Consider the following 27,773-nt stretch of genomic DNA (forward strand, 5'->3'; position numbering starts at 1 on the left):
GAAACATTAACATTTATTATCTCACAAGTTTCCACGGGTCAGGAAATCAGGGGCAGCTTCAGCCGGGTGGTCCTGGCCCAGCATCCCATGAGGTTGCCGTCAAGATGGCGGCTGGGCCCGCAGTTAGCTCAAGGCTTCCCTGAGGCGAGAAGATCCGCTGCCAAGATGGCTCCCTGTCGGGCCCCTCCTGTCGGTCAGGACCTGGCAGCTGGCTCGCCCCAGAGCCGCTGATGCGCCAGCGAGCAAGGTACAAGTCACGGTGTCTCCTATGAGCTGCCCTGGGAGGTCACAGAGCATCGTGGAATATTCTGCGCATCCCGCCGGTCACACACTGCTCTGGGTGGGAGGAGACCACGTGGCACGTGGCCTGCCCTCCCGCTGGCACCAGGGTGAGAAGCACCCAAGGCCGACTGTGCCAGCGAAAATGAGAAGGCACAGAATTGACCCGAGACTTTTAAAGGAACGTTTGGTTTCCAAATGGCTACAGAGAGAACGAGAAGGAGCAAGAAGTCTCAAATAACTCGGGTTTTGTATTTGGAAAATGGAAGAAGCACTACTTAGAAATGGGGGAACAGAAAGCAGTTTGGTGAAAGGGAAACAAATCTAGTGTTATTCACGTTGACGGAGAGAGGCAGTGGAATCCCCAAGAAAGGGGTTGGCCCTTAAAGCCAGAGAGTAAATAAGAGGCCTGGACGCCTCATGTGGTCTCTGCCACATCCTCGTCTGGGGGGTGGGGGGGTTACAACCCTTTAAAAATGCCAGCACCATCCTTAGCTCATAGGCTGTAGCCTGCCAGCCCCTGGCCTACGCAAACTGTCCTGTAACAGTGGAAGACAAGCATAGGGCGTGATGAGCAGTCAAGGCCAGAAACCCAAATCAGTCCCGGGGTAGGACTCACGACCGTCTTCCCGCTTAGCCTCTCTTACCATTGACAGTTAACTCTTACCAGTGATTATAAAAGTTGAAATATACGCACGACCAAAAAACATATGTTCCATCAATGAAGCCCAGCGTTCCCAATTCCGGCCCCGCGCAGCGGTGCCCCCCACGGAACTCTGCAGCCCAACGGTGGGCCAGTGCCAGCCGTTAACAGCGCCGTGGGCCAGCTGCCACCAGGCTACCCTGCGGCACTTCCCATCCGCCTCCTGGTTCCGTCCTTTGGGGTGGGTATCAGCGTCTGCATTTTCTGTTGAGGAATCTGAAGCTCGGTCGTCAGCACCGCCCAGATGTGCCCCGTGCATAGCTATAATCCGGCAGCTGGTGCGCAAAGGGACCCTCCTCAGCCACCCAAGTCACCCAAATAAATAAGCCTGCTCCTTCTTTGGATCCTGCAGTGTAACAGCACGTGTGAATACCTGTCGTGAATATACTGGGCATTCACTAAAGCTCAGCCATAAGGAGAGGTCTGCTAGGGAGGGCCGTTCGGGGAGAAAAAGGTGAAGTTCACAGCAGAGACACCCAGCAATTAACTCCCATATCAAAGCATGCCTAACCCTTCCTTAATGTGAGGACAGACACTGGAGGCAAACAGTCAGCTACTCTTCAGAAGCCAAAAAACCACCGGCTCAAATCAGATACAGTTTTAATAGTTGGTTCTAACACCAAATGGGTGGAACGATCTTCAAAGAACACGCAGTACAACCAAAGGGAACCCTTGTTTCCAGAGAGCACCTGGCTCTGCTTCTAGAGGAACGTTCTGGAAGCAGCTACTTAATCAGAAAGGCAGGTACCAATGCAAAGACCATAGGATGGCCTGTGTGCTCACACCACTCGAGAAAGCCCAACTTCCAAGAGGAAAGAGCACCCCAGTAACTTCCGGTTTAGCTGAAGAGTGGAGACAATAACTAGTGTATTCAACTTTTATTCCTACTAGACTCAAGGACCACAATAACAGGGGTGTAACACTGGAAACGAAGGAAAGGCAGCAGGAGTCTGGATTTATTTCTATGCTTCGGGCAATAAAATCAAGTAATATAACATCGAAATAACTAGTTTCTCTCGATAGTCCTTTCTCTTCTAAAAACTAAACTGGTTGGCTTAGTTAAAACATAAATAAGGAAAAAAGTATCTTATTTCATGTTCAGACACTAAAATGAAATAGGGATGCTTTATGTTATTTGCCGGATGCATATAATTAAGAACCCACATCCCAAATTAAATCTAAGTTCTGTGGTTAGTGGAAGCTAAAATCTGGTCAGTAAATTAAGTGTCCATGCAGGACAGCTGTACCATTTGTGGAATGCCCCCAAACTTCAGCAGGGGCGGGTCAGGGCAGAGCACAGCGCAGAGACCCCCGCCAGCCCGCGTTGGAGGGGCGCAGCTCCAGGGTCCGGAGCTCTCACGCCAGAGCCGGACTCTCCTGCGTCTGTGATCCTTGCAAACTCAGGATCAAAACCCACGAAGAGCCTCTATGTGAACGCTGGGAGAAAGTCATTCCCTTTTACACTCTGATGTTTTGGCTTCTGGGGAAGGGATATTAGAGATTTAGCTGCTTGTTTATTAAACAAAATTTTCCATCCCCCCCCAAAAAAAGAAGTAAAGATAAAGGTGAAGGTAAGCTATCGGCCAAGATGTGGCAAACTCACTTGCTTTCCTAGGGTCCCTTTCCTAACCGTCTCTAGGCATGCACTCATCAGGAACGCTCCCTAGGACAGACCAGGTGTGGAGCGACCGCGCAGTCCCCTGCGGGGGCGGGGCTGGGGGCGGGGCTGACCGCCGGCCACCTGCTGCCAGACCTGCGTCTCCTGGTCCTGGGCGCCACCGGGGTTCACGCTCGGGCGCAGGCGGGGGCTGCCAGGCCCTCCAACTCCGTGTTAAGTCGGCCGATCACCCACTCCAAGGCCTCGCGACCCTGCCGAGAGAACAGCACTGAGAACTCCCGGGGGTGTGCACCCCTGACCTGTAAGACGAAGACCGCCGCTGTTCGGGTCCCATCACGCTTCTGTTCTAAAGCTTCTGCAGGAGGGCATCTCAGGACATGAGGCCCCTTCGGGTGCTGGGGTTACCTACTGAACCGCAACGCCACAGCAGTGCCGACAGATGATTTGCTGTGATTAAAGCTGGCCTTTTGAATATTCTCTCAAATTCAAAAGTGAGATTGGATTTCACGTGGCTCTGCCGCCCGGCTTCCACGATATGTTGTCACACAGCATTTGTTTTTTGTGCTCATGGTGAACTCCAAGCAGAGCTGCACAAATAAATACTGAAGCCACTCCCAGACCCAAATGAAAGTTACACAGCCAAACTATTTCATACTGAAGAAATTTTGAAAATAACCACTACCACTTTCTCAATGACTATCTTCACATTTTTTAAATTTATAATGGAAAGCAGAGGAGAATTAAAAACCCAACACGTCCATGCACTTATTTTTACCACACTTTCCACCCACCAAAAACTGGAAGTGGCTGAGTAACTGACATTTACCTACCCTTGCCCTAAAAATGCAGTCTTCCTCCGAAACTACTCTGGGTTCCCCTGCACATTCTAGCCATTTCGAGGCTCAAGACAATCTACCTTTTCTGATACACTTATCCCTGCTTCACAACGTGGTTTCCCAAGTCACAAATTTCCATGCTCCCCTCTAAAACAGAACCCCTTCCATGACAATTTTTAAACCATTACCTCTGCCAGGTTACACGTAACCTCAATGCAACAGAGTTACCTCCTAGTACGACAAGAGGCTGTCACGGGAGAAAGGGTTCAAACAGTGTCTAGGTCGACACCCGCTCGTGGGGGCAGAGTACGGTTTGCAACAGAGCGACAGGTGTTCTGACCCGCACCCACCACCTTTGCAAATCCGGGGTTTATCTGCAAGGAGCCCTCAAGTCCTTCTGGAATTAAGACTTCAGCTAAATCTCAGGCGGAAACTTTTAAGACAATGTTGCTTTAAAATAGAAAAAACACAGGCACTAAATAGTATATACAGTATAGTTCCGTCTGTGTTTAATAAAAGAAAGAAAAGAAAAAAATACATAAATTGCATTTGCGTAAAACACTTCTGGAAGCCTTCCTAAAAATCAGGAGTTAACCAGCAGAGGCCAGGCTCTCCTCCTCTAAAGGGCAGGCTTTTCCTCTTCAACAGAGAGTCCTGTGTTGTTGGTTTTTTGGGTTTTTTTTTTTTTTACCATAAAAATGGACTGCTTTTATGTATTTTTTGAAAGAGTATTGTTTTTAAAGCCAACAGAACTTTGATCTCAAGATGGTGGGGAAAAAAACCTTTGGCCCTTTGTCCACGAAACTATTGGGAATACGACAGAAACAAAATTCAGATCCACGGAGTCAGCATCCTCACCGGCCACCACAAGAAGGTGGAAAGCAGAGGCGCGAGCTGTGAGCCCCTGGAGGGGGCCTGACACGAGCCGTTCAGAGCCTGGGGGTGTCCACAGGGAGGGGACCCACGGGACCGCTGGGGAGCCTGGCTTGTAGACCCCAGCTGCCCCCCTCGCCCCCAGAAGTTGAGGAGTCTTGTTGGGAGAAATGGAACCACTCCGGAGAAAAGGTCACTGGCTCAGGCAAAAGCCCAGGACAGCCTCCAGTGTCGCCCTGCACTGAAGCCTAGCCCTCGGTGGGGAGCCTCCCTCCCCCTGCACCTCGGCCTGTCGGGTATGTCAGGACTAAGGACAGCTGGGGCAGTCTCCCATGCGAAGGGGCGCAGAGGAGACACCGAGATGCCGTGGAAAGCTTCACTTCGCATCTACTTCAGCAGAGAGGGGGCAAGACCTACATCTGTGAAGCAAGAGCAGGACGCCATCAGGAACGGGACAGCTCGAGAAACTGAAACTACAATTTGCCCAAATAAAAATGAGTGAAGTCGTTGGAAGATGAAGTCCGGGAAATCTCCCAAAAGGTAGAACACAGATGAAAGAAAATATAAGAAAATTACGAGATCAATCCCGAAAGCGAACATCTGACTAAGAGACTTCCAGAAAAGAAGACGAGAGAGTAGTGGGGAAATCATCAAAGAAATCATTACCAGAACCAAAGGGACCACCCACTTCCCAACACGAGTTGTGGGGTTGTTTTTGTTTTTTGATGTCTTGCTGACCCAAGCTTTTTGTACGCATGAATACATGTAGGTACGTACAGACATTTCATTTAGCTCTTGGGCTGTGATTTTTGTCCTATTCTTGCATTTGGGACATATTCCTCTGTCTCCTCATTTTGTCTGTGATTGCTTCTATGGGTAGGAAACTCTGCTACATGTCTCGATCAGGAAAGTAGTAGCCTTAGGAAGAAGAGGACCGGTGGTGTCCTATAGCACCATGCTCCCTGTTCACTGGAACCAGGCACTTCAGGGAGGTCTCCTGTGTGGGCTGTGTGTGTCCTACTGTTGTGCCTGAGATATGCACTTGCCTTCAGGTCAGTCATCTGCAGCGGCTCTCTCTGCCTGCTATGAGTCTGCAGCTGCTGTTGGGCAGTGTCAGCAGTCAGGCCAGATGCCTGCCCTCAACCCATCTGCCTGGGCATCAAACCCAACTGCAGGCGCTCTTCCTGTGCTGCCCTCTGTGAGGCTTTGGTTGGAAGGTTTTTAATTATTCATTCGATGTCTTTAACTGTCAGAGGCCTATTGAGATTCTATTTCTTCTTTTTTTTTTATTTTAATATTTTTTTATTAAATTATGTTAGTCACCATACAGTACATCCCTGGTTTCTGATGTAAAGCTCGATGATTCATTAGTTGTGCACAACCCCCAGCGCACCATGCAACACGTGCCCTCCCCACCACCCATCACCAGTCTATCCCATTCCCCCACCCCCCTCCCCTCTGAAGCCCTCAGCTTGTTATTCTATTTCTTCTCAAATCAGTTTTGGTAATTTGTGTGTGTCTAGTAGTTTGTGACAGGGTATCTGATTTGTTTTACAATCATTCACAGTATTGTCTTATATCCTTTTATTTCTGTAAGATGTGTAGTAATGCCCCACTTTCATTTCTGATATTTTGTCTTGAATACTGTCTTTATTCTTGGTCAATGTAGAAGTTTGTGAACTTTGTTGAACTTTTCAATGCAACAACTTTTCATTCAATAATTCTATTTTCCTATCTTCTGTTTATTTCTTCTCTAATCTTTATCATCTTTTTTTCTTCTGCAAGCCATGGGTTTAGGTTGATCTTCATTTTCCGGCTCCTTAAAGTCAGGTTAATGATTTGAGATCTTTCCTCTTTTTTAATGTAGGTATTTGCAACTATGAATTTCCCTCTGATCGCTGCATCCCGTAAGTTTTCGTATGTTGTGATTTCATTTTCATTCATCTCAAAATATTATAAGCTCATTTGTAGTTTCTTCTGTGATTCACTAGTTATTAGAAATATAATTTTGAAATTCCATATATTTCTGAATTTTCCATTTATATGCTATTGATTTCTAATTTCACTTCATTGGGATAACAAAGTGAAAACAAATTTCACTTCATTGGGGTACTTTGTATGATTTCAGTCTTCTTAAATTTATTGAGACTTGGTGTTTGGCCTAACACCTGGTTTATCCTGGAGAATAAGCCATGTGCTCTTGAGAAAAATGTGTATTCTGCTGTTGGATGAAGTGTTCTATGGGTGTCTGTTAGGTCAAGTTGGTTTATGGTGTTGTTCTTATCCTCCATTTCCTTACTGATCTTCTGTCTAGATGTCCTATCTATTATTGAGAGTGGATTATTGAAGTCTCCAGCTATTATTTAGAATTGCCTTTCTCCTTTTGTTCTGCTAATGTTTGCTTCATATATTTGGGGGTTCTGTAGCTTGGTGTGTAAATGGTTATAACTTTGGTCTTCTTGAGGAACTGACCCTCTCATTGATGTATAATATACTTGTTTGTCTCTTGTAATAATTTTTGATCAAAAGTAGATGTTGGGGTGCCTGGGTGGCACAGCGGTTAAGCGTCTGCCTTCGGCTCAGGGCGTGATCCCGGTGTTGTAGGATCGAGCCCCACATCAGGCTCTTCCACTATGAGCCTGCTTCTTCCTCTCCCACTCCCCTGCTGTGTTCCCTCTCTCGCTGGCTGTCTCTATCTCTGTCAAATAAGTAAATAAAATCTTTAAAAAAAAAAAAAGCAGATGTTACCTGGTATTAGTGTGGCCACTGCAGCTCTATTGGTTATTCTTTACATGGAAAATCTTTTTCTATCCTTTCACGTTCAACCCATTTGTGTCTTTGGATCTAAACTGAGTAGACAGCATAGAGAGTAGGATCATGTTTTTTTCATCTATTCTGCCAGTCTCTGTCCTTTCATTGGTTTGTTTAATCTATTTATCTTCAAACTAATTAATTTTAAAGAAACACTAACTTCTTACACTGGTAGTTGTTTTCTCCGAGTTTCGTAATTTTCTGTTCCTGAATTCTTTCCATCCTCTGTTGTGTTTGATTGGCTTATTTTCTAGTGTAGCATTCTGATTCCTCCTATTTCTTTACAGGATATGTTTTAGTTATTTTCTTACTAGTTACCCTGATAATTGTAATTAATATCTTAAACTCAGAAAAATCTAATTTGAACTGATACCAGTTTAGCTTTAATAATGTATTAGGGTTCTCCAGAGAAACGGAACCAAGAGAATGTGTATATATAGACAGAGATTTATTTTAAGCAATTGGCTGACATAATTATGGAGACCGGCAAGTCCAAAATCTGCAGGGTAGGTTAATCACGACTCATTAAGTGCCCCCTGGTTGATGTATTCTATTAGGATCCACAGTCCTACAAAAGTGGATTCTGCCACTTTTTTGCCAGCTTACTGGTTGTTTCACTGGAGGGACCAATTCTGGGAGCACCTGCCTCTACCATTTTCCACAATGTTACTATTTCTATTTTTTTAACTTTTAATTTTGAAATTATAATAGATTCACAGGAAGCTGCAAAGATAGTACAGGAATGTCCCATGTACCCTTTACCCACTTCCCCCAATAACATCTTGCGTAATTAGAATACAATACCAAAGCCAGGAATTTCACATGCACAGTGCAGCACAATGGATTTTAAAAGTTCTCTTTAAATGAGGCTTAACCACATGAAATTTCACAACATCAAGGATAAAGAGATCCTAAAAGCTTTCAGAGAGAGAAAAAAGAAGTCACATACAGAGGATCGGTGATCTGAGTGGAAAACAACAGAACAATGCCTGCAAAATTCTGAGTGGTTTTTTTTTTAGAATTATATGTCCTACTATGCTATGAATGAAGTATGAGAACAGAAGAGACATTTTCAGATGTGCCAAGTCCTAAGATGAGACTTAGGGCTAAGCCCTAAGTCATGATGAGATATTCTTCCCCATCCTATGACAGGAAAGAGAAAGAGGAAGGCAGGGAAGCAGGGAAACAAGGGTTTCAGGAGAGGAGAAGGTCTAGAAAATGTCCAGAAGTGCCCAGGAAAAGGAAAGACAGCCACATGGCTGTTCGGTCAGAGAGTAAGGCCTGACTTCAGAAAGGATGGTGCCAGGGAAACTGGGAGGGAATGTGCTGTGCAAAAAGACTGACCTGTGGAAAATGACATCACGAGATACTGCAGAGAGTGAGTAAGAGTGTGGAAGCACTCAGCCAGAGACCTTTAAAAAATAAAATTAAATAGATGAAAAGAATTAGACAATTATTATCCCCATGGGGGAAAAAGTAGTACAAGAAAGAAAATGCAATTATGGCTTGGTAATAAGCAATAGCCATGTATTTTCAGAATTATGGAAACTCTGAATGTGCTTTCAACCATAAACAATATAGCTATTTTGGGGGAATGGAGATGGGAGAAAGAGATAAGAGAGATAAAAGAATACCAAACAGGTAAATAATATCTAGATAATGTCTAAAATTGGCAAATCAAGAGATAGCAGGATATGCTTATTTATTTAGAAATCTAGCAGTAAAAGCCAAAAACTGCCAAAAGAGTTGAGTGTCCCCTCAAAAGAGTAGAAACATGTTTTGCAGAAGGAGTAAGGGAGGTTATTTTACTATAAGTCTTTTAACTCCATTTTTACCAGGAGCTATAAGAATAAAATATTCTGATAAAAATATAAATGAATATAATTTCATTTTGGATTAGTACTATTATCAAACAAAAAGCACTATCTAAAAAAACAGTAGAATACAGTTCCACTCATCCTTTATGGAGGAGGCCTTCTCTAAAGTTTTTAGAATTCAGGCACGCCTGGGTGGCTCCGATGGTTAAGCGTCTGCCTTCGGCTCAGGTCACGATCTCCAGGTCCTGGGATTGAGCCCCGCATTGGCCTCCCAGCTCAGCGGGGAGTCTGCTTCTCCTTCTCCCTCTGCCTGTCACTCCCCCTGCTCATTCTTTCTTTCTCTCTTTCACTCTCTCTCTCAAATGAATAAATTTTTAAAAATCTTTAAAAAATAAAAAAAAATTGAATTCAAAGTAGACTGAAAGACTTTACATTCTACTTGAGAAAATGAGAAAGTTAAAATTCCCACCTGGAAGTGCCTTAAAGCTAATGGGACAGCTCAAACTCACAAGCACTTCAGCCACCGTCTCATCAAAGTGGCTGCATGTGCATGAGCCACCCCATGGACAGGTCTGAATGGTGACAAGTACCACAAGCCTTCATCCCCGGGGGCCGCTGGTCCCAGAGCCCAGGACAAGCAGCCACAGCCTGAGGGCAGAGCACTTTGCTCCCTTGACCAATGCCAGCTGTGTGATGGGAGAGCCCATGGTACTGTCACCACACGCATCACTGTGGGGTGGACGCCCCTATTCCAGCGTGTGCAGACCTGCGCTAACACTGGTGAGAAGGTTGCACGGCGGCAGCATCTGACGTGACAGACGGTGGGCAGATACGTGTGAAGACACTGGCGGTGCAGACGGTTGGCCGAGGGGCATGGGAGGGAAACGGAGTCATCAGGAAAGAGCAAAGTTGTTTAGTAAGATCCCAAGAGTCAGCAGAATATTGCTGGGAGCTGCTGCCCAGGGGAAGACAGACAAGGCACAGAGCAGTCTGACACCGGCCCGGGGGCGGCTGGCCTGTGGGCAGTGGCAGGGTGGGGGCTTTCCGGCCCTCGCCTCCTCCTGCTAGGGGTCTTCCCTTCTTTGGGTCTCACTCTGCAACAGACGGGCCTCCTGTCTTGAGAGGTCACGGCCAAAGAGCCCGGTGGAGGCTGTGATCAGGCAAGTGGCAGATTCTAGCAGATTCCACACCTCTCCCAGACGGGGCGAACCATATTCAAGGCTCGCTTATTTCTTCCTTTTTTCTTCCTTTCCTTCTTCCTTCCTTTTTTTCTTTTGTTCTTTCTTTCTTTCTTCTTTGATTTTTTGGGTGAGGCATCTGATTAAAGATTGAGGCAGTTTAGCTCTAGTGTATGAGGAAACAGAATGTGACACCGTCCACAGCTCAGAGTGACCCACCACACACGCCACACTGTCCACACCCACTGAGCTCACCAGGCAGGCGGGGTCTCTACGTGTGGTCACCTTAGTGGTGCATCCACGGAAGAAGAGAGACCCAGCAGCAGATCATGACCTTGGGTTCAAGGTGAAGGTCTCTGGCAAACTGAAGCTTCAGCAGAAGTTCTTACAGGAACCTGAGCCATACTGCTCCTGTTTGCTGACTAGGCACCAAGTGTGTATAATACGCATGCTGCAGCGAGACAGACGGACCCACCGTGGGAAGCGGGCCCCAGAGCAGCACAGTATGGAAAGTCAACAGGGTGAGGTTTCAAGGCAGGAGTATAAGGATTCCCTAAACAGAGGGAAGCAGAAAATTCTCTGACTCCCCTATGAAGTATGAAGATGACCGCTGACCAATTAAGCGTCAAATCCCTTTCTGACGGTGCAGCCCCTGGTGGCCTAGGAAACCAAGGAATGGTCGTGAAGCTCAAGAAGATGCTAGAAATGGCTTGTGCCACTAAAAGAAAAGAGCCAGCGGCAGTCACACGGCTGGTGCTGGCCTGCAGCAAGTGAGAGCAGGACCGCCCTCCCCAGCAGCCCTGATGCCAGGGCACAGGGCATTCTTTACAAGAACACGTGCAAATATCCCGATCCTGCCCAAAATGAAAAGCTCCTCCCCTCTGATTGGTCTGGAACGACTCGCGGAAGCCTCCTTCCTGATGACGCACTAATTCTAGGAAACGTTTAAGCAAGCAGGTACTGAGAACAGCTGGGGAGAAGCTGGACTGCCTCTCTTAGAGACCAGATTACAAATATCCAAGTCTTCCTGGGAAGGAAATCCTGCCATGAAACAAGGAGATGAACGAGGAAGAGGATGAACTAATGATGGCTGTTTCCATTCCGGAAGACGCCAAGGAGCCCGGGGCTGGAGACGCATGCAGCTGCACCTTGCAATGCCCGGTGCCGCCCACCCTGCACACGGCTGGCAAGACGCTAAATTCTCTACGGGGCCCAAGAGCAGATAGTTACCACTGTTCGTCACAAGGTGCAGGCGCAGACCCCGTTAGCTCACAGCGCGCTCGGAATTCTCAATTATCCACTCAATAGCAGCCCACCCCTGGAGCAACACAGAAAGAGTTCAACGTGGTGTAAGACATGCTGCTTCTCTCACTGCTGACAGCAGGCCACAGCCTGTACTTTAACTGGCCGTCACTGTTCTGGAACAGTCTTCGCCCTCTGGGCGGTTTCTCAAGCTCAGAAATCAGGTGGCACGTGCTGTGCTGGAAATTCTCACACCGGCTTGGGCTGCACCCACCCTGGCACCCATCAGCCGCGCCGTCAGCTCCGGAGAGCCGGCCCGGGGCGGCCTCGCAGCCTCCTCGGGGCTCATCGCACCCAGATCCCAGGATGACCCACGCGCCTCCTCCTGTCTCCTGGGGATGCTATCAAATGGTAACCCAGCGCGGGGGAGGAAGTGACTCTCTGGCAGGTGTCAACACAGCAAACCCCAACCTAAACTGAAATAAAAGACTTTCGTGTGGCCTCACTGAGTTTCCCCCGACTTTTCTCCTAAGAGGTCTCGGGGGGATTTGGCCTCACCAAGTAAGTAGTCCCTTCCTCCTGTAATTTATTTTTTCCAGCAAACGTTTAGGGCGCCTGCCCCAGGCCAGACATTGGACACACAGAGATGAGTAAGGTTCCATCTCGTCCCGCGGGGGCTCGCAGTGCGGACACGGGGCAGGCCCCGTGCTTCCCCCGCCATCCCGGGCCTGAGGTGAGCCACTGCCAACGTTGCTCAGATTTGGATTTTCCTTAAAAACAGGGCAGACGGGCTCTTCTGTCAGCGCCGAGGCTAAACGCAGGCCATAAGTAGTTTTCTAGTTAAATTGTGACAAGCATGGTTGGCTTCCCACGGATCCCCCATATGGAGAACCACTTCTGACCAAAATAAACCAGGAGACAGGAGGGAAGGAGAGGACAGCCGGGAAGATGTCAGCCCGGCAGGGACGCTAAGGGGAGAAGCAAAGGCCCTGCTCTGGCAAGTGACGTTACCTTGAACTCGTGGAACAGCTTCCACACACCCGAGCTCTTTCCATCTGGGGAGCGGAGGGCAGCCTGGACTCCACGACCGGTGTCTGCCTCACTAAGGCCGCCCTCCGACTAGGGACCTGGGGAGGATGGCCTCCTGCCAGCCAACCTTTCTCCCGTCGCCTCCACAAAGCTTACTCCCCCACCCTGCCAGAGGAGGCACAAAGCCCGCAGCTAAGTCCAGGGGAGCCTGGCAGACGGGAGCTCAGCCAAAGCCTAGTCAGTGGGAAAGTACAATTCCTGAAGAGGCTGCCTGACAGCCTTAATGTGTGGGGCTTGTCCTGGGCACTGAGCCTGTGCTGTTTCGGCTCTTTGAAGTGGCAGTTCCCTCTGCTGGGTTTCTGGCCCACGTTCACCCCACACTTCCCCCTCAGGCCTAGGCCAGCCTTCCCTGCGGCCGGCTCTGAACGGACCGGCGGGAAATGCTGTGACATCACAGGCTCGCCGGCCACGGAGGGCCACTGCCCTCAGAAGGACTCGGGACTAGACCCCCCCCCCGGCACTTGACAGCGGGGTGCACACGGGGCCGGGACAGAGAGCCGTACCTTCCTGGCATTGGATGATATCGTGCTGGCCATCAGACTCTCCAGGTAGCTGCCGAGGCTGATGCCCTTCACCGTGATGATGGCTTCCTGCGTGAGCACAGTCCTAGGAAGAGCAGCAGGTAAAGCGGCGGAGCAGCCCGGCGCAGGGGAGCCTCGGGCCGCCCCCACCCTGGAAGCCACGCGCAGCCCCGGGACGCGGTGACTTACAGTTCAGGGTCCTCCGGGTGCGGCGTGTACACCAGCCTCTCGTTCACCGACACCAGGTTGGTAAGCGTGATCTTAAAACAAAAAATGGCTTTAGGTTGTATTTCTCTTGCATTTCTGCCCAGACCATGTGTCCATGCCCTTCATCCCCAAATCGGCACTCGCTGAAGCCAGAACAGAAGGAACGTTCAAGTCCCAGGGAAACCTCGTCCTGGCCGCTCCTTCCGGCGACCGGCACCTGTCCTCCACACCCAAACCTAAGTCTGGTCTGGCCTTCAAGGCTCTTTCCAACCGCCAAACCATCAGCTTCTGGGTTAGCATCCAGTTAAATGAGCGCAAAGCAGCTGACGAGCTTTTTTATAGAATATGATTTTATGAACATAAAGCACGTTTCTAGTCCATGCATTTTCCCATACGTATTTTTTGAATGTGCAGTAAGCCAATATGAATTTTTTTGAGTGAGAGAGGAGTGAAGGGGAAAAGGTGCTTTTAAAATTACTGCTAAAAATCACCTCTGCTGTTGGAAGTCAGGACAGCGGTTATCTTGAGGGCAGGGTGGGGGCGCCCACCGGAAGGGAGCGCAAGGGGGGGCTCCTGGGGGATGGTCACACTCTGTCTCTGATCTGTCTGCTGGTTACAAAGGTGTGTTCACTTTGTGACAATTCATTATGCGCATTGTTCTGTGCGTTTATTATACTAGAATAAGAAGGTAAATAAATACTGCTAAGTGAATTCAGCCATTCTATGAAAAATAAAAGATCACTTAGACCAAAGGTGGGCCGGAAATAAAATTAAATGAAGACGTTACCCACCATCACCAGGAAATACCAAGCACCTTTCTCATCTTAGGCCATTGCTTACATTGGTGGAACAAAGCTCCATTTTCTTTTCTACTGGATCCACAACAGAATGTTCTTTGATGTATGTCAAAGTCCTACTGGTCCCCAAAATCTAAAAAAACAAAGCAAAACTAGCATAGTGACACGGCAAAAATGTCATTCCCTCGCATCAAACACAAAACGCCATTTCGTTTACTAATTAAGCCCTTGATCTATTCAACAAAGATGCGGCTGGGGATGCAGCCACGGACAGCCCTGCCCACCCAGCCACGGACAGCCCTGCCCACCCAGCCACGGACAGCCCTGCCCACCCCCAGGGGCCTCCGCCCCCGTGGCAGAGGCCGATGCTGGTCGAATGAATGAATTCTGGTAGAGGTGAGTGTAGGGCAGTGATAAATGCCTTGACAGAAAAGAAAAAGATGAGGGGAGGGAGCGTGGGGAAGCCCCTGTGCCGGGGGGGGGGTGGGGGGGGGTGGGGGGGGTGGGGCTGAGCCAGGGAGGGAGAGGCACCAAGACAGAGTCCAGGGGTTAGCGGGGTCAGTTGCAGATGCGGCCTCCTGGGCCCGGACCCACATCCTGAGCTCCTGGAGCACTGAGAGGCCAGCATGGCAGGGGAGGGAGAAGGTGGGCTTACTGGGGTGTTGGGCTCATGTCAGGGCTTGTACTCTGTGTTGAGAAGAGAGCAGGCGTCCGGTCAAGCAGGAGAAAGTCATGCTCAGATTTACATTTTCAATGACCTCCCCATGGCTCTGCACAAGACTTGTCATGGACTGAATGTGTCCTCTAAAGTTCATATGTTGACGTCCTGACCCCCAACACCTCAGAGTGTGACTGTATTTGGAAATAGGGCCTTTGGAGAGGTAGTTAGGTTTAAATGGGGGTCATTAGGAGGGACCCTATCCCAATCTGAGCAGTGTCCTTTGTAAGAAGGAGACATTAGGACAGGGGGAGACACAAGGGATGCGTGAGGCAGCAAGAGGGCAGCAGTCTGCCAACCAAGGAGAGAAGGAGAGAGGCTGGACAACACCCTCCCCTGTGGTCCTCAGGGAAATCACCCCCCACCCCCCAGGGCCTTGATCCTGGACCTCCAGCTTCCAGAGCTGTGAGGAAACAAGTGTCTGTTGGAGCCCCCAGTCTGTGGCATCTGGTTAGGGTGGCCCCAGGGGACACAGCGCCGAGAAGTGCTGCAGGAAAGGATTCAGTGCTGATGGGGCCGAGGGTGGGGAAGCCTCACCAGGCGTCAGGGGATGTCAGGACCACGGAGATGGAAACTAACCCGTTTACAGAGACACAAGCCATCTCGCAGGCTTCTCCGAAGTCCTGCGCGGTGCCCTAAGGAAAGGTCAGTTCCTGCAGGTGGGCACTAGCCGGACAGATGCGGGTGCGGCGGGGACAAGGTGGGTGCAGCCCGGCGATGCGGGTGTGGCCTGGCTGTGCGATGGGGACAGGGCGGGGGCAGCCGGGCCATCGTGGCGCGGCGGGGTGCTGCGGGTGTCGCGGGGCAAGCAGCGGCAGGCTCACCGCTTTCACGAAGCCGGGCAGGCCCCACTCGGTGCTGAGGAGGCGGTGGCTGTGAAGCCGGCCGCGGCCGTCCACACTGCGCTCCAGCACGTCAACTCCCACGACACAGGGGTTCATTGGATTCGGGTACTTCCTCATGGCAGCTTTGATGACGGTGTCCCATGGGTGGCTGGTGGGAAAAATATAATCACCCAGAATGAGCAGGCAGTCCCTACATTTGTAAAGTGTGCCGGAGCGGCAGGGGGCAGCCAGAGATGCTGGGGCCCACAGAGTGGAACGGGGATCTGCTAATGCCCTCATTAAACGTTTTGTTTTGTTTTGGTTTGGTTTGGTTTTAATTAAAGGTATATTGACACAAATCTGTCTGAGGCATCCGGCTCCATACCCGAATCCTGGATCCCGCGATCCATCTGGGATGACCAGAGGCCATCCGAAGGCTTTGCCTGGCGGGACTCACAGGGCACTGGGGACACAGAGGTCTCAGGCTGTTGGTGGCCACGCTCAGTCTGTCTGTATTCCCAGCCCACGTGCTGCACTCACAGGCCACCCCAGCACTGGGGCCTTGGCTGAGCCATTCCCTCCCTCCACTCAGCACCTTCCTGTCCACGTCCTCCACCACCCCACCCCCATCCCCTTGCCCTCCCCCAGTCCCTAAAGAGGCAGCACCCTTTCCTTTGGAGCTTCTGGGTAGAGAGACACACGTCTCCCCATCCCCAGTCCCGTGCTATTCCGCGGTAGGGATGGAACACTGGGGAGTTGGAGTTTATTTGCCTCTTTCCCCCACTATTGCGGTGAACAAAGGCTTGGCTGTGACTTCCATTTGGGCTCCTTGACCTAACTGACCAGCTCGCCACCTGGAGCTCAGCACTATTACAGTGCAGTCACGCTCCTGCCTTATGCGTATCTAGAACAGGCTACCACGCCCAGCCAGCGCTGCTCTACGGAGAAGCAGCTACAGCGGACTCGTGAGCAACGCTGGTTTGACCTGCACGGGTCCACTTACATGTGGATTTTCTCAATAAATACAGAAAAGTACTGTAAATGTATTTTCCTTATGATTTTCTTTCTTTTCTTTAAAGATTAACTTATTTATTTCAGAGAGAGACAGAATCTCAAGCAGAGTCCCTGATGAGTGTAGAGCCGATGCGGGGCTCAATTTCACGCCCCTCGGATCGTGACCCAAGCCAAAATCAAGAGTCGGACGATTTATCAACTGAGCCACCCAGGCGCCCCTTCCATATGATTTTCTTCATAACATTTTCTTTTCTCTAGTTTATTGTAGGAATACAGTATATAATACAATAATAATAATATAATACGTAGCATTATATATAATATATATTCATATAATTTATATAATTTATATAATTTTATATATTTATTCATATAATTTATATAATTTATATAATATTATATAATTTATATAATTCATATAATTCATATAATTTATATATACATATATAAAATATGTGTTAATTGACTGTTTATGTTATCAGTAAGGTCCATATTAGGCTTTAAGTAGTTAATTTCTGGGGGAATCAAAAGTTATACATTATTTTTATCTACAGAGTCACTGTAACCCCTATTAAAATATCAATAACATTTTTCACAGAACTAGAATAAATCATACTAAAAGTTGTTTATTTTAAAGATTTCATTTATTTGATAGAGAGATAGAGAGCACAAGTAGGCAGAGGGAGAGGGAGAAGCAGGCTCTCTGCTGAGCAGGGAGCCTGACGTGGGGCTCAGTCCCAATGTGGGACTCAGTCCCAGGACTCTGGGATCATGACCTGAGCCGGAGGCAGCCGCTTAACCGACTGAGCCACCCAGGTGGCCCCTAAAAATTGTTTAGAACCACGAAAAACCCTGAATAACCAAAGTGATCTTGAGAAAGAACAAAGCCGGGGGTATCACAATCCCAGGTTTCAAGCTATACTACGAAGCTGTAGTTATCAAAACAGTATGGTGCTGGCACAAAAATAGACACACAGATGGGGGCGCCTGGGTGGCACAGCGGTTAAGCGTCTGCCTTCGGCTCAGGGCGTGATCCCGGTGTTCTGGGATCGAGCCCCACATCAGGCTCCTCCACTAGGAGCCTGCTTCTTCCTCTCCCACTTCCCCTGCTTGTGTTCCCTCTCTCGCTGGCTGTCTCTATCTCTGTTGAATAAATAAATAAAATCTTAAAAAAAAAATAGACACACAGATGAAGAGAACAGAGTAGCAAGCAAGAAATAGACTGACACTTATGTGGTCATTATATCTACCACAAAGGAGGCAAGAATACACAATAGGGAGAAGACAGTCTTGTCAGTAAATGTGCTAGGAAAACAGGACAGCCACATGCGAAAGAATGAAACTGGACCACCTTCTTACACCATACAAAAAAATAAATTGAAAATGTATTAAAGACCTAAATGTGTGGCATGAAACCATGAAACTCCTAGAGGAAAACAGACGTAAGTTCTTTGACATGGACTGTAGCAATATTTCTCTAGATACATCTCCGAAGGCAAGAGACACAAAAGCAAAGAGAAATTACTGGGACGACACCAAAACAAAAGGCTTTTGCGCAGCGCAGGAAACCATCGACAGAACAAAAAGGCAACCTGGTGAGTGGGAGAAGGTATCCGCAGATGCTGTACCTGATAAAGGGTTAACATCTAAAATATATAAAGAATTTATTCAACCCAACACCAAAAAAGCAAATAATTCAATTAAAAATGGGCAGAGGACCTGAATAGACATTTTTCCGAATGCGCCAACAGATCCACAAAAAGGTGCTTCAGATGACGAATCATCAGGGAAATGCAATCAAACCCACACTGATGGGGCGCCTGGGTGGCACAGTGGTTAAGCGTCTGCCTTCGGCTCAGGGCGTGATCCCGGCATTATGGGATCGAGCCCCACATCAGGCTCCTCCACTATGAGCCTGCTTCTTCCTCTCCCACTCCCCCTGCTTGTGTTCCCTCTCTTGCTGGCTGTCTCTATCTCTGTCAAATAAATAATTAAAATCTTAAAAAAAAAAAAAAAACCCACACTGAGCTACCACCTTATGTCTGTCGGAACGGCTACAAGCAAACAGACAAGAAACAACAAGTGTTGGGGCGCCTGGGTGGCACAGTGGTTAAGCGGCTGCCTTCGACTCAGGGCGTGATCCCGGCGTTATGGGATCGAGCCCCACATCAGGCTCCTCCGCTGGGCGCCTGCTTCTTCCTCTCCCACTCCCCCTGCTTGTGTTCCCTCTCTCGCTGGCTCTCTCTCTCTGTCAAATAAATAAATAAAATCTTAAAAAAAAAAAAAAAAGAAACAAACAAGTGTTGGTGAGGATATGGAGAAAAAAGAACCCTTGTGCACGGTTGGTGGGAATGCAAATTGGCGCAGCCACTGTGGAAAACAGTATGAGGTTCCTCAAAACATTAAAAATGAAATATCATACAATTCCATACAACTCCACTACTGGGTATTTACCCAAAGAAAACGAAAATATTAATTTGAAAAGATATAGCCCCCCTATGTTTACTGCAGCTGTAATTACAATAGCCAAGATACGGAAGCAGTCCAAGTGTCCATCGACAGCCGAATGGATAAAGAAGACGTGGTGTGCATGTACAATGGAACATTACTCAGCCACAAAAAGGATGAGACTTTGCCATTTGTGACAACATGGATGGACCTAGATGGCATCGTGCTAAGTGAAATAAGTCAGACAAAGAGAGACAAATACCCTATGACTTCACTTATATGTGGAATCTAAAAAACAAAACAAACGAATCAACAAATAAAATGCAGAAATAGATGCAGAAATGCAGAGAACAAACAGGTGGTTGTCAGAAGGGAGAGAGGTAACGGGAAGGACAAAATGGGCGAAGGGGAGTGGGCGATACCGGCCTCCAGCCGTGGAAGGAGGACCTCACGGGGATGAGAGTGACCGCACAGGGAGTGTGGCCAGGGGCCCGCAACAGCGCTGTGGGGCACAGAGTGGCTACCTGTGCGGAGCAGGAGGTAACACACAGAGACGCTGAACCACTGTGTGCGACACCTGCAATGAGAGTAACGTGTGTCAACTGTACTGCAACAAAAACAGATATTTAGGAAGCAGTAGTACTTTGTAACTAATTGTAAGAGAAAGGAAGTGACCATACATTCCAGTTTGCCCAGGACAGTTCCAATTTTTGCCTTTTGTCCTATCGCACATACGAAGAGTATCCCCTTTCACTTTCCAAGGCATCCCAATGTGGATGATAAATTATGTATTAACCCTGAAACTAAGGAGAGAGGAGGACTCAGGAATGATGCCCAGGTTTCTGGCTTGAACAACTGTGTGGATAGTTGGGCCATTTACTGCAAGGGGATTTTTTTTTTTTTTTAAGATTTTATTTATTTGAGAGAGAGAGAGAGCATGAGCAGGGGTGGGGCAGTAGGAGAGGGAGAAGCAGACTCCCCACTGAGCAGAGACACACCCCCCCCCCGATGCAGGACTCGATCCCAGGACCTGGGGATCACGACCTGAGCCAAAGGCAGCCACTCAACCAACTGAGCCACCCAGGCGCCCCTGAAAGGGGATTTTTAAACAAGTTACACACAATTTTCAGCTGTGCAGGGAGTCAGCACGCTTAACCCCCCACATGATTCAAGGGTCAACTGTACTTTGTCCCAGCTCTGAAGTGGTATGCGGCATGAAGTGTCCAACATATTTGTTTCTGATTATAAAAAGTATCCAAAATACTGAAAAATAAAATATGAAAATAAAAGCATCCACAATTCCGCTGTCCAAAGATGACGCCAGGCTGTGTGGGAGTCCCTGAAGGGGCCCCCAGCTCTCCCTGAAGCTCCTCCTGCAGGAGGCCACACTCTTTCTCTGGCCCTGAGCCCCTGAGGTGAAGGGTGGACACCTCTGTCCCTGTCCTGTGTCCTGTTATCGGAGAGGTCCCGAGCCACGCTCACGGCTGCCCCGCTGCTGGGACGATGCTTCTTTACTGCTTGGTTCGGCTCGGAACCCTCCGGCCGTCCACACGGAGTCAGAGGTGTCCCCTTCAGGTTTGCAGGGTAGACTGTCCCCCTGAAGCTTCTTCCCCTAATTCTTCCTCCCTCGGGATGTGTGTGCTCCCAGGAAGCAACCGCGCCCCCGGCAAAGATGAGTATGTCAACACCACCATCATTTTTGCAGATGTACCCAGACCAGTTTAGACAACATGTGTAGACAGAGCCCAGCGTCAAGAGCTGGACACACGCAGATGCGCCCGCGCACACGCACGCACACGCCCCTTACAAAATGTAAGCCATCCCGTAGATATTTACATGTGACTGGCTCCCTACGGTAGGTTATGTAGATAGCTCCCAGTTTTGCTCTATAAAATAAAGCCGGTAGCAAATGTTTGTGTACACTGATCTGTCACATACCTACTTTTTCCTTAAGATTAAACCCTAGAAATGAAATTACTAGGTCAAATATCAAAGAGGACGATCGAAATGACAGGTTTTGCTCCATACGTTACGTCCTTTTAAAATATGAGTTACTGGGGCGCCTGGGTGGCACAGCGGTTAAGCGTCTGCCTTCGGCTCAGGGCGTGATCCCGGTGTTATGGGATCGAGCCCCGTATCAGGCTCCTCCGCTATGAGCCTGCTTCTTCCTCTCCCACTCCCCCTGCTTGTGTTCCCTCTCTCGCTGGCTGTCTCTATCTCTGTCAAATAAATAAATAAAAATCTTTAAAAAAATAAAATAAAATATGAGTTACTGACCATTAATTTACTTTATCCTCATAAAACTCTGTCCCGTGTCAAGAAGTTTGCAGCAGGGCCCACACTAGAACCGGGTCTCCCAGCCCCCCACCCTCTGTTCTTTCCATTATCTTCCATGGCCTCTAAATTGTCAGGAACTGGTCTAAAATCTCCTCTTTTAAACAAAGAAATGCTTTTTCAAACCCTGGAATCGTGTCGCTGAGCTGGTCTGTCCTCCAGCTTTCACATAAAGTGATGGAGACGCACAGATGTGATGACATCTGATCACTCTGCAGGACCCAGAGAGCCGAGCCTTCTTCCCTGAAGAAGAACTGCCCCACACATGGTCGATCCAAGATCTAGGGAAGGACGGAGAATCTGGCATACGTGACAGCATCAAGGGACCGAGTTACCTGGGGCCTTTTCAATGAAATGCTCTGTGAGCATTGCAGGTTAAGGTCCTAAGAGTTGTTCCCATAAAAATCACTACTTTAAGCAGAATTGGCTTTGCCTCCTAAAATTACCTAAAACTAGCAAAAAGTTGAAGCATTCGTATGAAGCATACCTTACCTAATAATTTTTCTTTTATAGAGAAAACTTGCATCTTTCTAGCTAATGATTTAAACTAAATACAAGCCACTTAAAACCCTCACATAATAAATAATTCTACTGATTATAGCAGGAGGACCAATACGAGTTAATATAGACATCAACAGATGCAGGAAAAACATTTTTTTAAATAACAAGGATTAAGTACAGCAAGTCAGTATTACTTCCTGGCTAAAGGAAATAGCCTGACACTCATTCGACTGGCAAAATCTGGCAACATCAAGCATTGGAAATAAGGGGGAGACTGAGCTGTGGGTGGTAAATCGGCCCAAGCCCTGAGAGATGCTGGGCCGGCACCCTGGTGTGAGGGCTTGTGCGCAGGCATCTGGGTTAGGCAGGTTAGGCAGGCCGGGAATCGGCTGAGGTTCATCCTGGGAGGCGCGGTCCCGGCTGTGTCTGTGGCTCACAGTGACCACAGTGGAGTGTGAATCCGTTCCCAGGGGGTGGCTGCCTCAGAGCACAGTGCGGCTGCAGAAGCGCCAGGCATCATCTCTGAGGCGCCTGGCCCAGCAGCCGAGGAGGTGGTAGGATTCGGTCCACCTGGCACCCTAGGGAATGGAAAGGCATCTCTCTATCCACAGCCAGGGTGTCAGAAAGATGAAGTGGGATGAAATTATAGGATGCCTGGGATTTGCCTAAAATAACCCAGGGGGAAGGCATGGTGGGTAGGGACACGTGAAGCCAGCCGGGCTGTGAGAGGGTGACTGTCAACGTGGGAGATGGCAGTGGGCACTCACTATTTTCAGCTCTCCATTTTTGCATACTTTAAAAATTTCCATAATGACAAGCTTTTAAAAAAAACTATGAGGGCTGCCACAAGCAAGGCCACGCACTCCCGCACCCAGCCAAGGCAATTCTCGGCCCAGACCAGTGGTTCTCCGAGTGTGGTCCACACCCAGGGGCTCCCAGGCCCTTTCCAGAGGTCTGCCAGGCCAAAACTGCCTCAGTGCTACTGAGACATGATTTGCCGTTGTCACCATATTGACCTTTACCCCAGTGCAGTGCCGCAAAAGCAACAGAGGGCAAAGCTGCTGGCCTCTCCCCACGAATGAAGGCCCTGACCCCAAACGGCACAGGCATCAGGACTCACTGCTGTCCACTCAGGAAAATAATGCCAGTGTCTTAAAAATATCCATTATGAAATAGTAAGATTATTAATTTTACATGAGACCCCTAAGGACCCCTCTATTAATGTCCTGAGCAAGAGAGCAGGGCGCACAGGAAGCAGACTGGCTGCACTTGGAGGTCCATGGTGGCTGGGGGAGCGCTGGGCAGCTGGAGGGCGGTGGGCCCAGCGAGCTGCTGCTTCCCCAGCCCCCCCAGCACTTCTCTATGGAACAACAGAGGGACGGACTTTGGTTATTCAGACTTAAGTATGCGGCAGACATTTCCTCAAAAATGAATACAGTGAGCCTATCCCTTCAAGAACAACTGATTGTATTTGCTGCCAAAGAGAAAATCTGAGCTTTGGAATGCAAATTAGAATTTTAGAAAACTTGTATTCTCTGCCAGGAGCCTGATGACTGCCCCATCCCGCAAACCTGATGAACCCATATGTTCCAAGTGACTGGTGCGAGATGTCACAGTGAGAGACCCGCTCGTGTATGAGGCAGGCCAACTACACTGGTCATTATGGTTTCAGATCTTACGTTGCAACGAACTTCAGAAACCACTGGTCTTGTTGTAGCATCAAATTACTTAAAGTAGCCACAATCACTTTAAAAGACCATTAAAATACCAAATGGGTTTTATTCATAGAGTGAGGCTGGGTTTTATTTATACATTTGAACCAAAACAACAGACTGCAAAACCCTGGCACAGAAGCAGACAGGAGGATCAAGCCATCATCTATTATGCCAGAAATTAGCAAAAAAAAAAAAAAAAAAAAAAAAAAAACAGCACCACTCTTACTAATTTTTGTGCTTTTGGAAAATACAGGTTTGTTCTTTAATAAAAATGTTACTTATATTAATGAAGTGGATTTATCATTATTAATTTGAATGAATTGATAAATATTTTAAAATGTATCCATTTTAATTTCTAATGTGGTAAATAGTGGTAGATATAACCCACATAACAACTGTCTGGGGCACCCAATATTTTCTAAGAGTGTAAAGAGGTCCTGAGGCTGAAGAGTTTGAGAATCGCTGGCCTAAGTGGGCCCTTGATTAAAGGGACTGGAGACGTAGACAGGAGTGGTCACTGCAGTATGATATGGAATAAAGGGGGAAATGTTATGTCCCTTCCATAAGAGAAAGGATAAATCGTGACACATTCATACAATGGAATATCGTGCAGCTATGGGACACACACACACACACACACACACACACACACACATAAATGTAGTCAAACAGACCTTCAGAGGGATGATACCCACCAAGTTCATCATCTTGTCTGCCTGTGGGGAGAAAGGGGACAGCACTGGGAGGCACTTCAAGTCCTGTCTGTAACGTTCAATTTCTCTTATTTAAAAGAAACAGTGGGGAGGTGCTTTTCCCTGCTCCCGGCTGGAAAGCAAGCCTGCTGCAGGGCACATCCCCTCCAGAGCTCCTGACTTCCCTGAGATGGTTATCGCCTTCTGGATACCTTTCCTGGTAGCTGCTGGAATCCAAGGAGCGTATGACCTTGATGCGGCCGGCAAGGTACTTCTGTGGGCTGTTAGGAAAGATTCTGTTCTGGGCCTACCTGAGACCTTGGTCAGCGCTGTGAGGATGAAACTTATAAACCTGTTAATTTTGAATGTCCCTTTCTATATGTTTATATTGCAGTCTTGTATTTTTCATTACTATGTAAACTATATTGAACCTTGTCTAGGTAACACACATGCTAATTCCGATGGCTTTCCCAAAGGGCTCTCCATTTCCATAGCTGTGTTCATACTGCTCTCTGCTGGGTCCCACTCTGGGCCCTAGGGTTTTTCTTTTCTTTTCCTTTCCTTCTTTTTTTTTTAAAGATTTATTTATTTATTTCCGAGAAAGAGAGAGAGAAAATGAGAGGGAGACTCAAGCAGACTCCGCGCTGAACACAGAACCAGATGCAGGCTCCATCTCATGACCCTGAGATCATGACCCGAGCTGAAACCAAGAGTCAGGCACTTAGCCCACTGCGCCACCCAGGCACCCCTGGGCCCTGGGGTTTCTTCAGTATGTGGACATAAGAAGAAAACTTGATAAATGCCAAAGTTTTTGTGCCTGATTATTCTTTGCCTTTCAAGAGTAAATTTATGAACTTCCAATCAAATATTCACCTGCCAGCACAACAGATATATAAAAAGCAAACATGTATGGAAAGAAAAAGAAAGGTTTATAATCCCCAAAGGAAAAAAAAAAATAAGTGATTTTAAGGGACTAGGCAAAGGGAAACTCCTTAAGAAGCCTAGCTAGAAAGTGAGGCTTCCAGTTTCGTACTGTCCTACAGATGGCCTGCCATCAGAGTATCATGTCACTCGCTACCCGTCTGCCACAGGGGCCTACCCAATATCATCCTCGGCCACTTGCATTCCACATTCGCCAACTGTGAGTTCAAAAATCAACGGCAGAGGATCAGTACCTAGTCCACGGCAGTTTGGGGGCTCCCTGGAGTTCTTTTGGTGGACAGCTGCTCTCATTCTGGAAGGGCACCTGGTTTCCTTGAGATTCCTCAGCCCCTCCCTGGGCATCTACTGTGTGCCAGGCACTGGCAGAGTATCAGGGACACAAAACGAATGAGGTAAGGAATGAAGGACTGATACAGGCTACCATACCAATGAGCCTCAAAAAAACGTGCCAAGTAAAAGAAGCCAGACACGAATCAGCACATATTCTATGATGACATTTATGTGAAATGTCTGGAAAGGCAAATCTAGAGAAACAGCAGATGAGGGGTTGCCTGGGGCTGGGAATGAGAGTGGTGGGCGCCTGTGAATGGGAATGGGGGGGTGTCTTTGTAGCATGATGGAAATGTTTTAAAACCGGACTATGGTGATGGTGGTACAACTCTGTAAATTGACCAAGAATCATTGAATCGTACACTTTAAGTGGGTGAATTTTATCAATAGTGACGACCCACAGCCGACCTTTCACTTCTGCTGGTCAAGCAACATTTCATTAACTTCTAGGACAGTCTTTCTCGGTGTGCCCCACCGCCTGGGCACACAGTTTGCAATGACTTAACTCCTCCCCTCTGCATTCTGATGGTGCCAGTTATGTCCCAAACGGAGAAAAGAATCTCTGGAGTCATTCTCACTGGGGTTTTCACTGGATCTCTCAAGGATCCCCAGCTGAGAAAGGCTGCAGACTGTACAAAAATCAACACTAAAACTGTATCCCGTAAAGTCTAAAGATTTCATTAAAAATAATTTCAGAAGTTTTAAACCACTTGATAAATTTTTATTATAATAATTTTACATAAAAAAGCCAAAGGATGACAATTGCATTTCACGCAGTTTTTTTTTTCCCCAAAAACGAAATGCTTCTCTAAGTGGAGTCAAGGAACCTTTAAAATCTTTGTTCCTTCAAAAAATATTCTAAAAGTATAATTTCACAGTGTCACACATCGAGCGACTTAGGAGAAGTCACCATTTAGGTCACGAGGATGGTAGCTTTACTCTTAAACAGCTCTCAGTTTTCCATGCTGCCTTGGAGGCCTTCCATGCCCACAAGTGCATTCAGGGTGAAAGACCCCCCACAAGCTTTCTCCACATTTGGCTTCCTCCCGAGCTCACAGCTTAGTGTCTGTGTTCAGCCGCACTGCACAATCTCACCAAAGGACCGGGCCTGCTCTCCAGGCCTCTGCTCTCCCTGCCCCAAAGAGCGCATTGCGCAGGCGAGACCGGGCCTGCTCCCGGGTGGGCTAAGGAGTGAGCACTGTCACTTTGTCACGTCCCCTCCCCGCCGCGTCCACCCGGGCCTCCATGCGCACCGCGGCGCCCGCCGCCGAGGGCACTCGCTGGCCCGCGCCGTCTGGCCCCATTCGGCTGCCTGAGATCCCTCCCGCGGCCCGGGCCTCCGCCAGCCCCCCAGGGAAAGGCCCACCCCCGCCCTCCAGCTTCGACGACTCCACCACCGGCCTCCGTCAGTCAGGCGCCCCCTCCATCAAACAGACTGCACCCCTCCGCCGGCTCTCCACCTAACGACGCCCTAGAAGGGACAGAGCCTGCCCCCTCTTTTTAGGATGCTACGGCCGCGGTCTGGGAGCGGCCAGCGCGGGGCTGGGCGGGCTCGGCGAGGGCCCGGTCTGGGGTCCAGCCTGTCCTCGGCCGCCCCCCGCGGCTCGGGGGCAGGAGCAGGCGCCGGTCCGGACCCCACCGTGGTCCGCAGCCCGACCTCACCCGAACACGTGCTCCGAGCTCCAGATCTTCATCGCCTCCGGCCGCCGGCCGCAGGGCGCGGGCTCCGGGCTCGGGCTCAGCGCGCCCGATGCTGCGCTCCCGGCTCCTCCCTCCCGGCGCCTGGGGGCGGGGCGCGCGCGGCGGGGGCGGGGGCGGGGCCGGGCGCTCTCGGGCACCGCCCTCTTGCCTGTTGCTGGGCCACGAGGGTTCTGGCGGCTAAAAATAGGGATGCGGGACTCAGCTGTAGCCGCGGGTGGGGGATCTGCGCTGCGGCAGGGAGATGTGCGGAGAGCACCCGCTGCAAAGGCAGGGATGGGAGACGAGGGACTAATGCTCATCGTTCAGGTTGTCCAAGTTCTCCCAAAGCGCTCTCCAGCCAGCCTGGTTCTACCGTTGGTAAGTATAAAGAAAAATAAAAATTTCCGCCAGACCCCCAAAAACTCCCCAAGGGAATAGAAGAGAAAGAAAACAGTTTAAGTATTGAGTCGCATGAAACCAGAACGTAATGCGTGTCGCAAGCAGTCCCCTAAAGATATTGCAAAGACAGCAAGAAATCTCACCCTTTATATAGCCAGGCAGCTGCGACCTACATCAAGTGGGAGGACTCGACAGCACCTTTTGT

At 48.7% G+C, this 27,773-nt stretch overlaps 1 protein-coding gene across 6 annotated transcripts; it reads right to left on the bottom strand.

Moving 5' to 3' along the window:
* On the bottom strand, positions 1-27,267 carry PRELID3A (PRELI domain containing 3A). Of its 6 annotated transcripts, XM_057305886.1 has the most exons (7): positions 27,152-27,259; positions 15,514-15,682; positions 14,015-14,104; positions 13,157-13,227; positions 12,950-13,052; positions 11,346-11,433; positions 10,165-10,254 (listed from the first exon to the last, which is right to left on the bottom strand). In XM_057305886.1, exons 1-6 carry the CDS (start codon positions 27,181-27,183, stop codon positions 11,380-11,382), a joined length of 519 nt encoding a protein of 172 aa, XP_057161869.1. In that variant the 5' UTR covers positions 27,184-27,259; the 3' UTR covers positions 10,165-10,254; positions 11,346-11,379. The 6 variants fall into 6 exon arrangements, with proteins under 6 accessions (XP_044235471.1, XP_026342088.1, XP_026342086.1 ...); XM_044379536.3 differs by lacking the exons at positions 10,165-10,254; positions 11,346-11,433 and adding an exon at positions 1-278; XM_026486303.4 differs by lacking the exons at positions 10,165-10,254; positions 11,346-11,433 and adding an exon at positions 294-481.
* Positions 27,268-27,773: the final 506 nt, after the last annotated feature.

Source organism: Ursus arctos, unplaced genomic scaffold (assembly GCF_023065955.2).
Source record: "Ursus arctos isolate Adak ecotype North America unplaced genomic scaffold, UrsArc2.0 scaffold_34, whole genome shotgun sequence".
NCBI classification, from domain to species: Eukaryota; Metazoa; Chordata; class Mammalia; order Carnivora; family Ursidae; genus Ursus; species Ursus arctos.